This window comes from Pteronotus mesoamericanus, unplaced genomic scaffold (assembly GCF_021234165.1).
Source record: "Pteronotus mesoamericanus isolate MK-2021 breed Mesoamerican mustached bat unplaced genomic scaffold, CSHL_Meso_final scaffold_54, whole genome shotgun sequence".
Lineage (NCBI taxonomy): Eukaryota > Metazoa > Chordata > Mammalia > Chiroptera > Mormoopidae > Pteronotus > Pteronotus mesoamericanus.
In genome coordinates this window covers 5942371-5962264 of record NW_026555321.1, presented here as the reverse complement: position 1 = coordinate 5962264, position 19894 = coordinate 5942371, and the positions used below count along the sequence as shown (strand labels likewise).

The 19894-nt window shown below is 46.1% G+C and overlaps 1 protein-coding gene across 1 annotated transcript in view; it reads left to right on the top strand.

The window, feature by feature from the left end:
- The window catches only part of CMTM8 (CKLF like MARVEL transmembrane domain containing 8), an 81062-nt gene extending 61550 nt beyond the window's left edge, over positions 1-19512 (top strand). The window contains exons 2-4 of the mRNA XM_054595771.1: positions 11894-12067; positions 15230-15346; positions 17727-19512. Of these exons, the coding sequence (XP_054451746.1) occupies positions 11894-12067; positions 15230-15346; positions 17727-17810 (375 nt within the window). The 3' untranslated portion in view covers positions 17811-19512. The remainder of the gene's footprint in view (positions 1-11893; positions 12068-15229; positions 15347-17726) is intronic.
- Positions 19513-19894: the final 382 nt, after the last annotated feature.

The window sequence follows — 19894 nt, the reverse complement described above, 5'->3', positions numbered from 1 at the left end:
GAGAAAAACACATGAGACGTGTAGTCACTGCTGTTCACCTAGATCTTTGCAGATCATGAACTACCTTTTAGACCCTGCAGCAACGTAGCTGGGGCCGTACCCATCTTACGGAGGTAACCACTGAGGCCCAGAAGTGAAATGGCTTGCCTGTGTTCACACAGCACGTTAGGACAAACTTAGGCCCTCTGTCCTTTCTGCCTACCCCAGTGCCCTGTGGAGATGAGGCCAAAGGGGATGGAACTTGGTGTGTCAGTCACCTAGTACTATGTAACAAATACTCCCCAATTTAGCTTAAAACAACAGTAAATATTATCACTCACAGTTTCTGTGGGTCAGGAATTCACAGTCAACCTAGCTGGGCAATTCTGCTGCAGGTGTTTTCCTGATGATCAGTCAGATGTCCTCTGGGACTGGAGGGTCCCCTTCCAAGGTGATTGCCCACCTGGCTGGCCAGCAAGTTGGTGCCGGTTGTCAGCGGGAGGCCTCCATTCCTCCACATGTGGACCTCCCCGCCAGACTGTGTGCCTGTCCTTGCAACATGACCGCTCACTTCCCCAGAGCACGTGATCAGAGATCAAGATAGCTAAGAGGAAGCTGTATCCTTTCTATGCTATGTCCTAGCCTCCCAAGTCACATGCATCATTTCTACCAACTCTGTTCATCAGAACCGAGTCCCTACATGCCAGAAAAGCCTATATTCAAGCCGTGTGTCAGAGAATTGTAGACATATTTTAAAACCAGCCCAGTATGCAGATTTCCATTCTATTGCCTGCTGGGAATACTGGGGTCCTGTGCTGTAGTCTTCATTGCCGGTCTTGTTGATCATAGAATGTCAGACTGACGTCCTAAGCAAGAGCAAGGCTGAGTCACAAATTACTAGCCTCTCCCAGGCCCCAAGCTTTGTTCTGCTCTGGAGCACCCCAGGGGCTGCTACGGGAGCATTTGAAGCATCGGGGAGGGCCAGAGGGGGACGCCTACCTCACGGCCCGTGTGAAAATGGGAAGGAGACCAAGCGGTTTGAGTTCCTGCGGGTGCTGGCCCCCACTCCAATTTGAGGACTGCTTTTCTAACCCCCTTCTCCCCAGTTCCCAGGTTGGGAAAGAGGCTCAAAGAGACAAAGTTCCTTACCAGAGAAAGCAGCAGGGCCCCAGGCCCCTTGGCCACCCTGACTGATAGACCCCCGCCCCGCCCCGCTCCCGCACCCGTCCCTCCTGCAGAGTGTTCAACAACCTTCACTGAAAACTTTGCAGGGGCACATGGAGGCCATGAACCTATGGATTAAATTTGCCCTTCCAAGTCTTTGTATTAATGAATCCTTGGTTCAGCCAGCCAACAACATGTCTTGTCAGATCTGTCTCCAGGCAACATCTGGTTCTAATGGGCGAGTACCAGACTGAGCTTATTCTCCCTCGGCCTGCCACCTCTGTGGAATGTGCTTCAGTGTAGGAGCGCCTCCAGCATCCAGACAGACGGGAAACTGATGTCTGGAGCGCCTCACTCTTTCATCGACAGTGTTTGGCCACCCTCTAGTGGATAAGCGGAGAAGGTCGCCGTGCTTCCGACCGGAATGGGTATGGAGATGAGGGGCCTGAGGGTTGCCCTCGGCTCCGGGAGGAAAATGCTGGGCAGGGGTAGGGAGCGGCCATCGTGAGGACGCAATAGCTCCCTGACGGCAAGGCAGGGATACACGCTTTTTCCTATCATCTCGGGCTCGATGTATTAATAACCTGGTTTATTTGAAAAGATGCAAGAAACAAAAATGTGAGTACATGAGTGTATTTCCTGGCGCAGAAAGCATCTATCATGATGGACAGGATTGGCTGAATCTTTTTCTGTAAAGGGCCAGACGGTAAATATTCCAGGCTTTGCAGCCTAAGCCCAGGTGCCCTGCTGCTGTAGCATGAAAGCAGCCACAGATAATATGTAAGTGAATGAGCGTGTCTGTGTTCATGGGCCGTCGGTAACAGGTAGTGGGCTGCACTGTTGCCATAGTTGTCAACCCACAGGTGAAGGTGAACGAAGGGAATAGTGTTTGTCTCTTACACTAGGTGGTAAATTCCTAGGGGAGAGGACTCCATGCCTTGCTTGCCTTTGAACCCCGAGCACCCAGCACCATGTCTAGCATGTAGCAGATGCTCAGAGCATGTTTGCTGATCTGAGGTGAACTTTATGCCAGTCTCTGTGATACAGCAACTTTCTTCCAGGATTTCTTGGAACTGGTCGTGTTAACAGCAGCACACTCTCTGAACTGGACGTTTAAACCATCAGAGTAAATAGGATTAGCTGCCATCTTCGTTTTCTTTCTATTTGCCTCCATTTAAAATGAACCCAGGTGTCGGGGGAGAGACCAAGAGATAAAAAGGCCTTGTAAGGGCCAGCCTCATGCTGCTTGAGAATGTCTGTCCCCGGTGGCAATCTTGTGCACACCTGGGGATGACTTGGCATTGAGGCATCTATTTAATTTTACCAGAGCGTGCTTCTTCCCAGAGACTCACACTTGGGAGGGGGCGGGCTGGCGGCATTCAGGGTAATGCCGCACCCCCAACACATCAGCACAACAGCAGGAGCCAGCGTCTCCATCTCCAACACCCCCCTCTTCAGCCCCGCCTCGGACACTTCCTCCGGGGCAGGCTTGGGGTCGGCCAAACCGCTCCACTTCTGCCGCTACCGACCACAGTGGAAACCATCGTTCGTGGAGCCTACTGTCTCACTGTGTCAATTTTAGAAAACACATGCTATTTCTGTCCTGAAGAAACTGAGGCACAGAAAACTTAAATGATTTGGGGCATGGTATGATTTTGTGTAGCACAGTATAGTGAAAAGCTTGTAAACTAAGTGATTTAACTCACTGTGCCTCAGTTTCCTACTAAAATGGTCACGATGAAAGTCACTTCAGAGGGCAGCTGTGGGATTAAAAGAGGTGAGGCATGTAAAGCTCTCCTTACTCTGTAATAGATATCATGCTATTACTGTTACCCGGGGCTTGAGCACATAGTAGGTGCTCGATAAATATTGGTTCAATAAATTAAAGTTATTGTCCCAGTCCCACACCTGGTAAGAATTCAAAGCTTGAATCTTTCTCCCAAGCCATGTGGTCTTTGCATAATACCATTTAACCACTTAACCACGGGAGACTCACATTACCAAATTTTGTCTGGCTAACTCCCAACCACCTGTTTAAGCTTCGAACTTCCTCTGACCATCCAGGCTTGGTCGGGTCCTTGGGCTCTCCTTTCCCCTATCAGCCTAGTGTCCTTTCACGGGACTTGTCACATTTTATAGTTAAATATCCATGGACGTACCTTCTGCAGGGGCAGAGATCACGGCCGTCCGTCCCCCGCCCCCCGCGCCCCCCCTCTCCGCGTTACTGCACCACCAGGGAGAGCTCAGTGAGGACTAGAAGGAAGGAGTGTTGCCCCATGTGCGCTTTGCTAAACACCTCAGGGGAAGGGCAGCCGGTCCTGGTAATATTGTTTGGTTCCCTCGTCATAGGGCACTTACGAGTGAATCTGCAATAGCCGATTTCCAATGCCACCTCACTGCAAGGAATCGGTGTGATGAATGATGTAAAGCCCAGCGAGGTGTTTCAGAGGTCTGCTGAGTCACATCTGGGACAGCGCAGCCGCCCTGGGCAAAGCCAGCTGGGAACAGCTGGTACAGCGCTCCTAGGGTAGCCTAGTTAATCGTCAAAATCACCATCTGTTTTCAAGACCGAAATACAGACGCAGTCATAATACTCGTGCCAGTCAAGGCTGAAGTCGAGTAAATCGGCCAACCTATGCGCTAAAACGCTGTAGCGTCTCCCGCCCCATTGCCAGTGCCTAGGAAAACCCCTGGCTCATCACAAATGCTCAGTTAGGTATTTGAACAAATGAGACCCTTTAGCGCCACCATCAGGTAATTCATCTTGTAACAGAATAGCTGTCACAAAGCTCACAGGCTGCACAGAATTGACTTTACAGAATCTTCACAGCCAAACGTATTGTCTTTCGGTATGATTTTTAAAAATCTAAGACATCTGTTTTCTGAGTCTGTAGGGCACTACAGGACAGAGGGCGTTCATGGGCTTGTGCGTGCAAAGTGCAGAGGAAAACTGATGACATCCGCTCACTGAGAGCTTCAAGAAATGGCTGTTGATGATTTTCAATTTTTTAAAAAATGGCTTAGAAAAACACAGCTGTCAGGTACCATTCAGAGGAGTGGCAAGCAACCTCATTTCATGGCATAAGGCAGTCATTGAAATATTCTGTTTGTGATGAGCCTGGGTCACCAAAAGTGTTAGCTGTGTTAGGAACGCTGTACTTAATTGTAAAAGGGAGATACAGAAAATGCATTCAACTGAGCGCATTACCCTATTGTTCAGGAAGGAGATTGGACAAGAGACCTTGTAATTCGCTACAAAACAGAAATCTTTAGCTTGATGAAGCGTCTCTATCAACTCTCTGTAACAGTCATCATACAAATGTAAAACATCCCAATGAACTATAGTGTAGAATGGAATAAGGATGGTCACTGTCACTTGCGTTCTGGAAGATGGTTCTGGGGAGGCCAGATAATGAGATAATACAAGAAAAGAAACAAGTGGGACGAATATTGGAAAGCATCAAAAGTGCCGTTATTGCAGGTGCCTTAGCCAGATAATTCTAGGGAATCCACTGGGATCACTAGGGTGGTCAGGCGCCCGTAGAACTAAAAGGCTTATAGCAAACAGCAGTTCTCACTCCCAAACCTCCTCACTCCAAAGGTCTCTGTCCCCACAGACAGCCGCTGGAGACACCTCTGGCTTTGCTCCCATTTGTAGTCATAAATAATATGTACGCTGCCGTCTTCTGATACAATTTTATACATACTAACTAGTAACTTCTTGTTCCTACCTGTTCCAGCTTGGGCTGCCTTAACAAGACACAGGTAGACTGGGTGGCTTACCTAACAGCAATTCCCCTCTCACAGCTCTGGAGGCTGGAAGACCAAGACCAAGGTGCCCGCGGGGTTGGTGTCTGGTGAGGCCTTTTGCCTTGGGTTGCAGACAGCGGCCTTCTTGCTATGTGCTCACATGACTTTTCCTTGGTGCATGTTGTGTGTTTGGGGGCAGGAGGGAGAGACAGAGAGAGAGGGAGGGGGAGAAAGAGAAACTCCAGTCTCTCTTCCTGAAATGTTTTAATCAGATGTTTGACCTCCTGAGCCTGTGCTCTAACTTTCTTACCTTTCCTCTCCCATTTTTTCACCTGTTTGTCTTTTTGCTGTCTTTCCTAGAAGGTTTTCTCCATCTTACCATGTAACACTTCTACTGGGTTTTTAAATATCTGCCATCCTAGTTTTCATTTCAAAAGTGAATTTTGTTTTTGAAGTGCTATTTGTGTCCTTGAAACCTCCTGTTTGTGTTTCACTATTGTAACATCTTTTCTCCCTGCGGATACTGATTTTTTTTTAATGATTTTTTTTTCTCCTTCTTCAAAGTTACTTTTTTCTAGTTTGTGTTTTAGTCTCAGCTTTCTGTCCTGTTATACTACAGCCTTTGCTTTTCATCATAGATCTGGGAACCTTGTTGCCTGACTATGTTTTAAGAGTGCAAAGCTATTCAGATGCTCTGAGCTAAAAAAGTGGAGCTTATTAACTTTGAACTTCATTGCAGAGTGACCAGGCTGGGCTGTGAATCGGGGAATCCCCAAAGTCAGCATCTGTAGATCTTCTCTCTTGTGCTAGTGAAGGCCTGGCTGCCAGTCTTCTAAGAACCCAGGAGAGGGGAAAAGTTAGAGATCAGAGGGGTGGGAATCTTCTCGTTGAATCATCATCTTCACATTGAATAGTCATTTAAGTCACTTGTTTGTAGTTACTCAAACCTTGAACTGTGTCCCTCAACCCCAGAGACCCTCTATTTTGTTTTCCCTTCTTCAGAGTGGTTCTCAGCCAGGGGTGATTTTGCTTTCCAGGAAACACGACAATTTCTGGAGACATTTTTCACTGTCATTAACAGGAAGAGGGGGAGGCTTGCTACTGGCGTCTAGTGGGTAGTGACCAGGGATGCTGCTAAGCATCCTACCATGCACAGGACAACCCTCCTCAAAAGAGTTATTGGCCCGAATGTCGCTGGGGCTGAGGGTGAGGAATCCAGGCCTAGAGAATACACTTTCAGACTAATGACTGGTGGCGGGGGACGGGGAGACAGAGAGGGGAGAGGGGGGGCAGTCATGGAGTCACCCAGTAGCTTCCAACAGGGTAGAAGGCAAGGGCACAGCTACTTTCAAACAGCTTCCCACGAGTCCTCCTTATTTCCCCACCCCCTTCACACCCAGCCCCAGAGGTACCTGGGTCTTTTCAGACTTTGCAGCCTGGTTAGGTTCTTTATTTTGCCTGTCAAGCAGCTTAGTTAGGTTAGGGTTCAGCTTTTTCTGGGTGGCTAAGTCAGTGATCCCCCATCCATTTGTGTTCTAAGCTTCCAACAATGTGTCACTTTTGTCTCCCTTTCCTATTCATCCCCTTCTCATGGTGATTTTAGAAGGGTTTTGGGAAGGAGCAAAACTAGGTTTGTGTGCTCAATTTGACATCTTTACCCAGGAACCTAAAATAGATGCTGAAGCAAGAGTAGGTGGCGGAGCACAGCCGTCAACACAGACAAGTGGAATAGAATCAGGATTCCAGAAGCTGACCCAATATATGAGAAGTCACCAAGAATTGATAAAGGATCAGTTGACCATCTGCTAGAAAAATAAATAAAATTAGCCTTTTCTCACCCCATATGTATAGAGCTCAATTTAGGTTGGAGTAAAAATCTAAACATATATACAAACCTGTAAGAAAATATGGGAAAATATTTTTCTAATCTTGTGTTGAGAAAGACATTTCTAAGGAGATTGGAATAGAAGAAGGCTCAAAGAGCAACCAAGACTAGCAAGTGAAAAAAAAAAGAAGTTGGATGGGGAAAATATTGCCACCTATATAATTAGTTACCATCCCTCTTAGATTTCTACAAATGAGTAAAAAAGTGATTTTTAAAAAAAAATTTATCAATAAATGAGGAAAAAACTAGATGTGGCTAATAAGCATTTGAAAAGATGCTCTACCCTTCTAACCATTGCTCAGGGCAATGCAAAGTAAAACAAGAAAAATGAATACTGGGTAGGTGATACTTGATCGGTGGCCCCTGGACCAACAGCATCAACATCACCCGGAACTTGTTAGAAATGTAAATTCTCAGATCCGGCCCAAGACCTACTGAATCACCAGCTCTGCAGTCTACCAAGCCCTCCGGGTGGGCTGGCGCTCACCCATGTCTGATAATCACTGCTCCGTGCCCAGGACAGTGAATGGATGACACTCAATAGCATGGATAAATTTCACAGTGTTGAGTGAAAGAACCCAAGTATCAGAGTGCATATTATGTGAAGGATTCCATTTAAGGGAAGTTCACAAACAAGCAGGAGTAACCGAGGATGATAGCGATTGGCGGGGGGGGGGGGGGAGCTCTGGCTCCTGGAGGAGGGAAGGAGCGACCGGGAGCGAGGACAGAGCTTCCCAGAGCTGGCCGTCTTCTGTTTCTGGATGTGGTTACAGGGGTTCCTTCAGCTCGGGGAAAATCGTTGCGCTCCTGTTCGCTTAGGATTCATAGACTTCTCTCTGTGCTGTATTTCGGTAGCAGTAAAAGACAAAACCAGAACTCTCTTTTCTTAATTGGGTTTTTAATCATTTCAAACATGGGAATTCAGTGAGGGTGGAAGGGAAGAGCGTGGTTACACTTGATGAGAGGATAAATTAGTACAGGGTTTTTGATGAGTTAGTTGGCAGTGCCTCTGCAGGTTAAAATATCTTAGAAATTCTACTTCCAGGAGTCAGCCCCTGGGTTTCCGCTATGCAGAGGTAGATATTATAAGAACGTTCCCTGGGCATTTTTATACAAACATAAAGGAGGCAACTAAATTCTTCTCCATAGGGAACTGGCAATGTGAGTTATGGAAAACTGTTCAATTACAGACACCTGTTAAAATTGGCATAGATCTGTGTGTGGTAGCATGGAAGGGGGTCCTCCATGGGACTGCTGACTGAAAGAAGCAAGTTATGGGCACCATGCACACAGAGTGATTCATATATCTAAGGGAGGAAGAAAAGGGTATGCGGATGGTAGTTATAAATGCGAGGGAAAGATCGGTAGATATAAAATTTGTATATTGGTTTCTCTTGAGAATTTACAGGTGGTGGATGAAGGTTGTCATTTCTTTGCTTACTATATATAGTAAGCAAATATATATAAAATTCTGTGTTTATTTTCACCTGCATTTATCACTTTTGAAATTTTTTTTGTCTTAGCTTTACCACTTAAAAACGTCTTAGCCTAAGAAAATGCTTATCGGTGAAAAAACAAACAGTAATTTTGTAATGTAGGCAACTAAAGATCTAGAGTTTGTCCTAAACACACACACAAAGCAGGAGGTGAATAACATTTTTGTAGACTGATTTTCATCAGTATTGGTTACAGGGAGAGACAAAAGGTTTGCTTCTAGACCTATTTTGGTTACCTAGGAAATTCACAGGGGTAGACCAATTCTTTTCTTAACCGGGGCATTCTTTTTACTGTTTGCTGGTGAGGTCATGGGTCTTGTATTCCTGCTCTTTGAGAGATGGCTCAGTTAACGATATTGTCCCTGTGTGTGACAGATGATCACTGCTAGTATATTAGACAAAGCATCGTTAGACAGTGGACGCAGCTTGTTTTAATAATGAAAAACATTTTCACATTGGGAGCCAAGAGCCTGGAGCTAAGCCTGTTTAGCTGGACACAAGCCTGGGCTGGAAATTCTTAAACACTCCCCTGGAGAAACCCTGACCCCATTTGCAATGCGTCTTCGTGAACGGTTATGTTTCCTGTGAGGATCATCAGCAAAGGGCTGCCCTGACCCTTTCAGCTGGAATCAAGAAGCCAGCAATGTTGTTTCAGACCCTGCCATGTTGGATTATGTCTATTGCCAGTCTTACTGATCCAATGGAATGTTAAATGTACGTGAATAGATTACCTGTCAGTTACAGTGAATTCGACCCCAGAGCCCCATTAGCATGAGGCTTGGCACTCTCTGGAATTCTGTTTCATTTTGTGCATCTTCACTTTCCATAAATTCTGTTGCTGCAGATGCAAGCACAAAAACACATCTTCATTAAGCATTTCTTTGGAATTTATAGTCAGTATCAAGCAGATAAAAGAATGTCAAATTTCAGCTCTCAAGAGAGCAAACAGCAACATTTAGAGTCTATTCCCTGCTCTCCAGCTCAGACATCCAAGTAGGGACAGGGAGGTGGGCTTCTCCCAGTGAGCAGTTTCCATTGTCCCTTGGAAACATGTCTGGAGGCTTAAGGATCTTCTCAGTAAATCTTCCTCCCTAAACAAGAGCCTGAACTAATGTCCCTGCAGCATCCACCTCTTCTCATCCCTCTCTGGAGGACCCCAGCTACCTCATCCTGTGGGGGCGGGGGGGGGTGAAAATGGAGCTCATGAACCGTTATTCAGATCAACCCTTAACCTGTTCCCGTTTCATTCTTCCATCGAGGAGATGGCATGCTAATGCACTTTTTAAGTCTTTCCAGAGACCTGGGGGTCATTCCCCTTTATCCTAATTTAATCTGTTGAATCTATTAAAGTCCTGTCTGCTTCTGAAATTTGTCCTGAATTCACTCACTTCTCAATATTCACTGCCAGCACATTGGTCTTGATAGAGTTGTCCTTTGATCCCTGCAGGGGTTTGGTTCCAGGACCCTTGAAGGTACCAAAATTCAAGGATGCCCAAGTCCCTTATATAAAGTTGGGCAGCATTTGCATATAACTCACACACATCTTCCCATATACTTTAAATCATCTCTAGATTGCTTATATCTAAGACAGTATAAGTGATATGTTAATAGTTGTTACACGGTACTGTTTACGGAATAATGCCAAGGAAAAAATCTGTCAGTATTCAGTCCCCAGACAACACCATTGTAGACCTAACTACATAGTGCACATCGGCAATAATATAACTTTTTTCTTCCGAGTATTTTCAGTCCCCAGCTGGTTGAATTTGCACATGCGGAACCCTGGATATAGATGGATTCAGAGTGGTCTTAGCAAAACTGAACTTGATCGAATCGTTGTCTAGCTCAAAACCTTCGTGCTGCCTTAGGATAAAATACAAAATCCTTAAGTGTCCTGAGCCCACATTATCTGACCCTTCCCAACGTTTCTACCATTTTGCACCGATGTCTTTATTACACTTCTGCACACGTTCTAGAAGGCAGAAAGCTCTTAACCTCTGCCTAGAGTGTTGCTTTCTGTGCAACTTCAGGTTACTTACTCTCCAGCATGGCCTTTCCTGACGCTTCCCATGCCTGCCAGCAAGGTTGTACCCCCTCACAGTCCCTTATCATACCCTTATTTCCCTTTGTAGCATTTTTTTCGTAATTGTATTTATTCAGATACTTGCCGCGCCAGACTTGAAGTTGTGTGTGTGCTCTACTCTGGCCTCGGGGCCGGAGAGCGGGCAGCCTGGCGTATTTTAGGTGCCCTCCATTGCTAGACAAATGGGTGAAAACTACCGTCCTAGCTTTGTGGCTGAAAGTGACCTAGTATTCTGTTCCACGTGCCATGAAGAAAGCCAAAACAGAAACGAAATATAGTAGAACCTCGGTCCTCGAACTTAATTCATCAGCACGGCTGTTTGAGAACCACATTGTTGGAGATGGGAGACCTTGCAGTTTGTCCCAAGTCACACAGCAGGCCAGGCCGTGCGGCCAGGGCCCTGGTGCTGTCTCGGGGACATGGTTTAGATATTAATTTTTCTCTCTTTTTTATTATTTTTAAAGATTTTATGTATTTATTTTTAGAGAGAGGGGAAAAGAGGGAGAAAGGGAGAGAAACATCAGTGTGGGGGGGTCTCTCACACTCCCCCTGCTGGGGACCTGGCCGTCACCCAGGCATGTGCCCTGACGGGGAACCAAGCCGGCGACCCTTTGGTTCGCAGGTGGGTACTCAATCCACGGAGCCACCCCAGCTTTTCCTCTTTTTTAAATTATTATTTGTCTGTTGTTTTATCTGTTTGTTTTGTCTTTTATTTTGTTGGATGCTAATTTTTTCATGGGTTAGGAACCTGGTTCTTGAATGGCACTGGAGCGTGAGATGCATACCTCGCTCGGCCTTCCTTTGTTCAGGACTGGCATGCCTAGAATTTAGATTAGCCTCTTTCCCCCCCGATGAAGTCCTCCTTTAGGCCATGGTGACGACAACTCGGCTTTGGGTTTGGCCTTGCCCACCAGCAGTGGTGAAGAGTAGATGGCTGGCGCCGAGTACGTGCGCCGCTGAGGTTAAAATGCTGAACGCCGCATCTGGATGGGCCCTTGCTTATCCTCCCTTCTGAAAGCCCTCCCAGACCACAGCTTATTTGCCACCTGCAAGCAGGGCAGCTGTAGCAGGTGCAGAATCCTCAGAGGTTCATCCCCTGGGAGTAGACCAGTCCAGGGACCGCCTCAAGTGGGCCCGCAGTCTTCTTCCCTCATGATGTTTGAAAACTGTTAGTGCCAACATTTAAAAATCAAGGTTATCATGTAGAAACTTGAGTTCCTGTGTTCTCCTGGGGGGGTGCGGGGGTAGAAATCAGCCCACAACAATTGGCTGGAGCTGGGTAGAGATGACCCCTTAAAACAAGACATGGTTTTTCTTGTTTGCCATGGTCTCTGCCCAGCCTACCATGTTCATTTGTTTTAGCTTCCTGGCCTCTGTGGGCATGTCAGTTTGTAACCCCTATTATATTTGTAAATATGTGGGTGTATGGATGAAGGTTGAAATTGACACTCTCTGATGATTTTTTTTCTCTGTCCCCTTGTTTTTCTCTACCTCCTCCTTTCTCCTCCCTTTCCCCCTGCCTCGATCATTTCACAGATTCTGGGGCTGCTGGTATGGACACTTATCGCTGGAACTGAGTACTTTCGAGTCCCTGCATTTGGCTGGGTCATGTTTGTAGCTGTATTTTACTGGGTCCTCACCGTCTTCTTCCTCATCCTCTACATAACAATGACCTACACGAGGATTCCCCAGGTGCCCTGGACAACCGTGGTAAGGCAGCCAGGCATTCTTCTTGTCCCTTGCCCGCTTGGGAGGATGGAATTTAGTCCTCTGGTCAGTTTTGCGTTTTACTATAAGCAGGCAGGAGGGACCAAAGTCACTCCTTCAACACTTTACTTAAAAATTTCCTCCGCTAAATATCCAATTTGATAACTTGCACGTTTGACCTTCTACAAAACACTAGAACACAGTCTGGCCAAGTTCTTTGCCACTTTATAACACAGATCACCCTTCCTCCAGTGTCCAATAACACGGTCCTCTCTCTCTTTCATCTGTAGCCTCAGTAGAATCGCTTTTAACACCCATATTTTTACCAACATTCTGTTTACGATTATTTATGTGTTTTCTAAGAAGATGAAGCCTTCTCCCCAGCTTCCCTCTCTGCTTTCTGAGCCTACACCGGAGTCGCTGTTAATGTTCACGTTTCCAGCACTCAGCTCTTCTCATTACCCAGTCCCAAAGGCATTCCAGAATTTGGGGGATTTATCACAGGAGCCCTCCACTCCTGGCTCTAAAATCTGTCTACCCTACTCTTAGTACCAAATTCTATCAGGATTAGTTAGGGTTCTGTATTAGTTAGGGTTCTCTAAAGGAGCAAAAGCAATAGGATGCGTATACAGATGTGTATAACAGGATTTACTGTAAGGAGTTGGTTCACGCGACTGTGGAGTCCAATGATCTGCAGTCAGCAAGCTGAAGACCCAGGAGAGCCGAGGGTGTAAGTAAACTCGAGTCCAAAAGCTGGAAGGCCCAAGATTCAAGAAGACCCAATATTTCTTTTCAAGTTCAAAGTCAGGAAAAGAGATTGATGCTCCAGCTCAAAGCGGTGGGGCAGGAGCAGTTCCCTCTTGACGCGTGGGAGTGTCCACCTTTTTGTTCTGTTCAGACCTTCAGCTGATTGGATGAGACCAACCGCTAGGGCCCCCGTGGGAAGGTTTATGGGGAGAGAGTGCCTCTACCTCCTATTTATCTCTCTACCACCCCCGTCCCCTCTTGGTTCCGGGGGAAATAGGGAGCTTCTCAGTTCCTTAGAAAAATGGATTGGGCCACAGTTAATTAGGGACAGGGCCATATACTCAGGAAGTTCACAAGTCATATAGTCAGAGTGGCTTCTCCCCATTTTCTCACTGGCCCCCTTCATCCACGCAGCTATGTGGGTGAGACCCAGGACCTGTCTCAATAAATCAAGGCGTTCTGGCCAGGTGAGCTCTCTTGGAGTGTCCTCTCATTCATCTTGACCCCTTTTGTGGGGACTGGACATACATGGGTGCCCCAGAATACATGTTCAGAGATGTTCATTAACGTAGTGTTTATAATCCCAGAAACACTAGGAACATCAAAATGCCTTTCCATAGGGGAAAAGCTAGACTGTGAAGTGTTAGTACCAACTGTGTGGCTCCATTTGTATGAAAGTGAGTGTTTGCCTCTACCCCAGAGGCCGGGGTTGAGGTGGAAAAGAAGGTGCTGGCCTTTACCCCAGGTGGTTCTGTCTAGACTGGATTTTGTTGGGGTATGATGAATACGCATTGTCTTTTACCAAAATAACCATTTTAGCCCTGGCTGGTGTGGTTCAGTGGACTGAGCGCCAGCCTGCAAACCAAAAGGCTGCCGGTTCGATTCCCAGTCAGGGCACATGCAGGCCAGTTCCCCAATAGGGGGCACTCGAGAGGCAACCACACATTGATGTTTCTCTCCCTCTCTTTCTCCTTCCAGTCCCTGCTCTCTAAAAATAAATAAATAAATAAAGTCTTAAAAAAAGGCATTTTAATGTTTCAAAAATAATATATGGCTAGTTTACTAAAGAAAAAGTAAGTTCAACCCCACCCATAAAAGGATGCAAAATGAAAACTAAAGTTTTCCATTCCTCAGAGGTAACTACATTGAATTGTTTCTGCATCTTAAAAATAGTGGGGAATCCTTTACTTGGCAAATAGCAAATATGCAAACCTCAAGGAGTAATGTGCAGTGTTTTTAAAAAGTATTTAAAAATGCACATGTGGGTTCCTGGAACTGCCCCCTCACCCCCCAACTGCCAAAAAAAAAAAAAAATCCCACAACTAATAAGCATACTGCGTCATCCAGAGAAATCAGGGCTTTCTGGGAACACTTTGTAATGGTAGATGAGCATCCTCGGTGGCCTGCACCCTGAGACTGACCTTTTCTTACAAGTGAATCACCCTAACCAAGGAACAATGTGAGCAAAGTATAGGGGTGGCGACAGGGATACACAACCTGTCTCACAACGCTAGAGCCTCAACTGGAAAATTCTATGTGCCTTTTTTTTTTTTTTTTTTTTTTTTTTTTGTCTGAGAAGAAAAAGATACCACCTCCTCTCCCTTCCCCTACCATCTCTGTGTCTCTGAATTATGAAGGGATAATAGTTAGACCTTAGGGGTGCTATTCCTGAAGAGACACCCCTCTTTCCACCTGTGTGAAGCATTGATTTTGCCCCACCCTTCCCGTTTGTTCAGATAGGAACGAGTTTGAACATTTTCAGAGTATGGTTTCCTAGAATTTAAATATAACTGAAAACCAAATACCTTCTTGGAGTTACAAAGCTCCCCCTCTCTGAGAATAGGAAAAATTAAAGTGAAGCCATGGGCTTCAAAGGGTTCCCAAAGGGCTCCATTAATATGTATAATCTCCTTTTCATTTGTAAGAACTCACAGCAGCTTGAGGAGCTCCCCTACATGGCCCTCCCTGCCCGGAGCGAGGGGTCAGGAAAGGAGCTGGGCCTGCCTTGGGGAAGGCTCCCCTCGCCCAGGGCGGGTGCTGAAGGGGGAGGCTGCAGGGGCTGAGGCCCATCTCATGGGGGCCACCTTCTGCCACCTTCCTTCCTCAGCCAGTGTGTCACCAGGGCTGACATTGGATGAAACGAGGGCCAAGAGCAAACTGAGAGAGAGAGAGAACCCCCTTGAAGGGGCAAGGGCAGCCTGGGTGTGTTGGGGAAGGAAGGAGGGTGCGCTGTGAATAAGACGGTGTAAAACCGTCTCCTCCCCAAAACGTGGGTGAGCTGCCTTCTCAGAGCCCCTGTCGCCTGCCCTCTCCCAGGGGTCCAGATGAGCTCCTGACCCCATCTGGGGCGCCGTCCGGGCCACTTCTGAGGTTCCGAGGTGCCCGGACCTCCCTACCCTACCCGTCTGTCTCCCGCAGGGTCTGTGCTTCAATGGCAGCGCCTTCGTCCTGTACCTCTCAGCGGCTATTGTGGATGCGTCTTCCGTCTCCCCAGAGAGGGACAGCCACAACTTCAACAGCTGGGCTGCCTCGTCGGTGAGTGAGCCCTCTCATCCGTGCCCCCATGAGCTCTCCTCCTTCCCCCCTGAGGCCCTCTGGGGATCAGGAGGAGGACAGAGTCGTCCACCGGAAAAAGCACCACCTGCAGTACGACACCCGGGCAATGAGCTGACTGGCTTGAAAGCACCGCGCACTGGCGGGGCCTCCTGGCCGGAGCGCACAGAGGCTGAAAGACTCTGCCTGAGCGAGAGCCAAATAGCTAGAACAAAACAAGTGATGGAGAGAGAAAAAAATACTTGAAGCATTCGAAGAATAATCGTACTGACTGCAGCTTCAGTGGGGAGAGAGTTGCAGAAAATGAGCCCACTGTGATGCTCTTCGCTTGTTCTTTTTTTTTAAAAGTAGAAATGTTTGTTTACACATTGAGAATGCTTAGAAAAACATATCCCAACAGAGAGGTTCCTTCCAGGGACTGCGGTTGGATGAAGAGCGTGGAATGAAGGGCTTCTGCTTTTTATTGGGTTGGCCAAAAAGTCCATTTCGTTTTTTCTGTAAAATAAAAAAAAACACGTTTTTCATTTTCACCAATAACTTTACTGATTTGGATATTTTGAGTATGTGGGCTATCTCCCGCGATTGGCTTCCAGTGGGTAGAGGCCAGGGGCGCTGCTAAATATCTTCCAATGCATAAGAAAGCCCCACAGCAAAGAATTATTTGGCCAAAATGTCAATGGTACTAAGAAATTTTGCAAACCATTTTTGACACGTTTGATCAGTCACAGCACCTTCTCCATATACTGCATAAGTCTTTTCTTGCATTTCAGTTGCATTTTTACCTTTCTTGAAATAATAAGGCCTAATACGCCAAAAATGTTGTGAATCTTCTTCCATCTTCAGTATTAAAATGGCTGCACAAAAATTCACCAATTTTGATGTTTTTTTGTAAATGCACGCTGATATGACAACTGTTACGATACAATCTAACAAAATTGTTTTGAACGAAGTTAAACACAACTGAACACTATTACAGCCATCGTATGGAAAAAACTAAATGAACTCCTTCGCCAACCCAATAATTAATGTGTCTCTGTCCTGTTTGCATTTTTAAACCTTAAGTGTGCACTGCTATTCTAATTAAAAAACTGACTTTAAAGGTTTGTCTAATATTGGCCTTAAAATATTCCATCCGCAAAAGAACTCTTGGGAGGGGGCCTAGGCGGGAGCGGTTAAACAGGAGTACCGAAGCAATCACGTTAAAGCTGATGGGTGCTAGGTGGGCATTCATTCTCGTTCTTACTAACATTTCAGAATTACTGCATGGAGAGCATGGGGGCACACGAGATTACAGATCACAAGCTTTGGCAGCACTAGGCTGCAGTTAACACGTAGCAAGAATTCTCTGGAACTGGGTGGAGGTTGCGCTGTAAGAGGGGCCTGCGTTTTCCGGCTCACCATTCATACGCTCGCCATTCATACGCTCGCCATTCATACCGCACACCCCACGCGGGCTCATCGCGTCCTCCTGCCTGCTCGGTCCGTTTTGGTTAACTGGCCCTGTGGCGATCTGCAGTCAAGCCCTGGTCTAAAATTGCCCATACAGTGGTCCCCCGTTAGCCGTGGTTTTGCTTTCTTCCATTTGTTGCCCACGGTCAGCCACAGTCCGAAAACATTACGTGGAAACCTCCAGATATAAACAATTCATAAGTTTTAAATGGCGCGCGATTCTGAGTATCATGATAAAATCTTGCACCATCCCACTCTGTCCTGCCTGGGACGTGGATCGTCCCTTTGTCCCTCCTATCCACGCGGCACAGACTCCCTGCCCTTAGTCCCTTAGTAGCCTTCTCTGTTACCAGAGAGGTTATCAGAGAGAGAGAGAGAGAGAGACCACATTCATATAACTTTTATTACGGTATATGGTTATAATTGTTCTATTTTGGTATTTGTTATTATTGTTACTCGCTTACTGTGCTTAATATATAAATTAAACTTCATCATAGGTATGTAGGTATAGAAAAGGAATAACAGTATATATAAAGTCTGGTACTATCCATGGTTTGAGGCATCCACTTGGGGGTCTCAGAATGTATCCCCTCTGTGCAAGGGGGGACCGAGGTACAAAATTAGAAATATATGTGCTTTTCTCAGAGGCACCCCACCCCATTCTCCCCCAGGGGGCTACCCCGGGGGTATTTGAGCAAAACTATAGGCTTTTCAGATATGTTCCAAAAAAGAAAAACAAGATCGCTAGAAATTATTTCAGAAAGAAGGTCATTGAGCCAGTAAAGCAGTTTTAGATGAGGAGGCCAGGAGCCAAGGGATGCTGGGTGCACGATTCAGGGCAGGGGGAATGATGACCTTTGCGAAGGAGAATGCACCCTAAACCCCTTTTCTGTTATGCTTTTTTTTCCTGCAGTTTTTCGCCTTCCTGGTCACCATCTGCTACGCTGGAAACACATATTTCAGTTTTATAGCTTGGAGATCCAGGACCATACAGTGATTTGCCATTTGGAGAATTGAGAGAGGGGAAAACAAGGAAGAATCTCACTGTAAAAACAGCTGTAGGTATAATGTATATTTCCAGAGAATTATATTTAACTAATGTTTTTATATACTTAGTTAAATTTGCTCACAGTGGTTTGTTACAATTAAACTGGATACTTATTTGCAAAGTGCTATAGGTTATAATGACCTTTTAAAGATCTTGTTGTTGTCTTAATAGACCTTATTGTTATTTTCTTCGACAATGTATAAATGGATAAAATGCTAATATTAAGAAAGTGTCAAGTTTGTAAACCTAACTTTTAAAATGCCAGGGTTTTTTTGTTTTGTTTTTTTTTTGATTAAATGTTTCAAAATCTTGAATAATGTTATATTGATTTGAGAAAGGAGGCCTGTTGCAGAAGCCCTAGGTGGGGTGCTATGCTTCATCCTCCCAGAGCTCTCCAGGTACAATGTCGCTAGGAGATGCTTGCCCATGGCCACTAGGGCAGGGTGGTCGGAGAGACCTCTCTCCCCAACCCGGGACATTGGTGTCCATGGTTCTCACATGCCAATCAGTAGACCGAGAGAGCCTCTAAGGAGACATTGGCCTTGGAGCTTGGTAATGAGCTCTTGTTAAGTGGTGCTGCCGAGTCCTGTGACTGATGGGCTAGTGGTATTTTTTTTCTAATATTAAAATCAGGGAATAACCATTAAAAGGACAGATACTTGCATGTATCTTACAATCATCTTGCTGACCACAATGATATGTGTACCTATTTTGTGGGAAATACTGGACCAAAAGTTCTCAGATCTCCAATGTCCAGCACTGATACTTTGTAACATTATTAGATATTATCAGGCGGTGGGAAGGACCCAGTCAGCAAAGCAGATGTGCCTTTAGAGGAAGTGTTTTCAGGCAGGGTGGTTCTTGCCACAACGGCGTATCTTGGGTGATTTTTCAACATGAGCCTCTTTGAAAAACAAAAAACCACAGAAACGTTGGTATAATTGATGACAGCAAAGAGTTTCAGCCTTGTACTCACTCTGTAGACACGCCCCCTGCCACCTCTGGTTTAAGGGAGCTGCTGCTTTCTGCTGTTTGTGTTGGTCTTCCTGTTTACGGGATTCTAACTCCGTATCCAAGCTCTGTTTACCCCTATATAGGAGAGGTGGGATTTCTTCAGTGTCTAACAACACCCACCCCAAACTTTTGAAGGAAACAGTAAAGAATGTCCTTGAGGCGTGGGTCCCAAGAAGCAGTGGGCAGGGGCACCAGAGGTGGAAGGTGGTGTAGCGCACGGATGTGTGGGAAGGGTGTGTGCTGGGGGCACAGGCAGCCCCTCCGAGTCCAGCATTTAGCAGGCCATGAAGGCGAAGCTTTAGCTACACAGACCTGCAGGGGATCAGCGCTGCGATCTCTTTGGAGCTGCATCTCCCCGGTCATCACCGGGACAGCCTGTGACGCACTCATTTTGCAAGAAAAGCAGAAATAACTCATCAGAGTCTGTGCTCTCTGCTCTGTGCATCACTCACACTCACAGAGGCATATTCATCTTCCATGTAATCCGTGGGTTATTTTTTTTAAGTACTTTATACTGCCATCAAGTCTCAATAAAGGCAGAAAAACTATAACTCAGCAAATCTGTTTCTGGAAACAGTCATAAAGAAAGAAGCCCGCTTTTCTGTCTGTCTGTCCGTCTGTCTCCCTCTCCCCCCACCCCCGCCCCGTCTCCCCGTGTGTGTGTGTGTGTGTGTGTGTGTGTGTGTGTGTGAGATTTCTGTAATCATGCCTACATTAAAGGAAGCAACTTCTGGGGTAAAATGTTCCATAAACCACTTTGAGACATATTCCAAATAGACTACAAATGTAGGTCTTTCTTGAACCGGTAGCACCGAACAGACCTATTTCAAGAGAGCAGTGACTTGCCTGTGTCCCTGCAGGGTCACTTGCTGTCCTGTCTTTCTTTACCTCTGGTTCTCCAGGAGCGTGACCCTTTGTGGTGATCTGAGAGTTCACCAAAACACAACACAAAACAAAAAAACAGCATGTATTTTTAACCGAAAGGAAATTATTATTTCCTCTTTTGAATACCAAGAGAC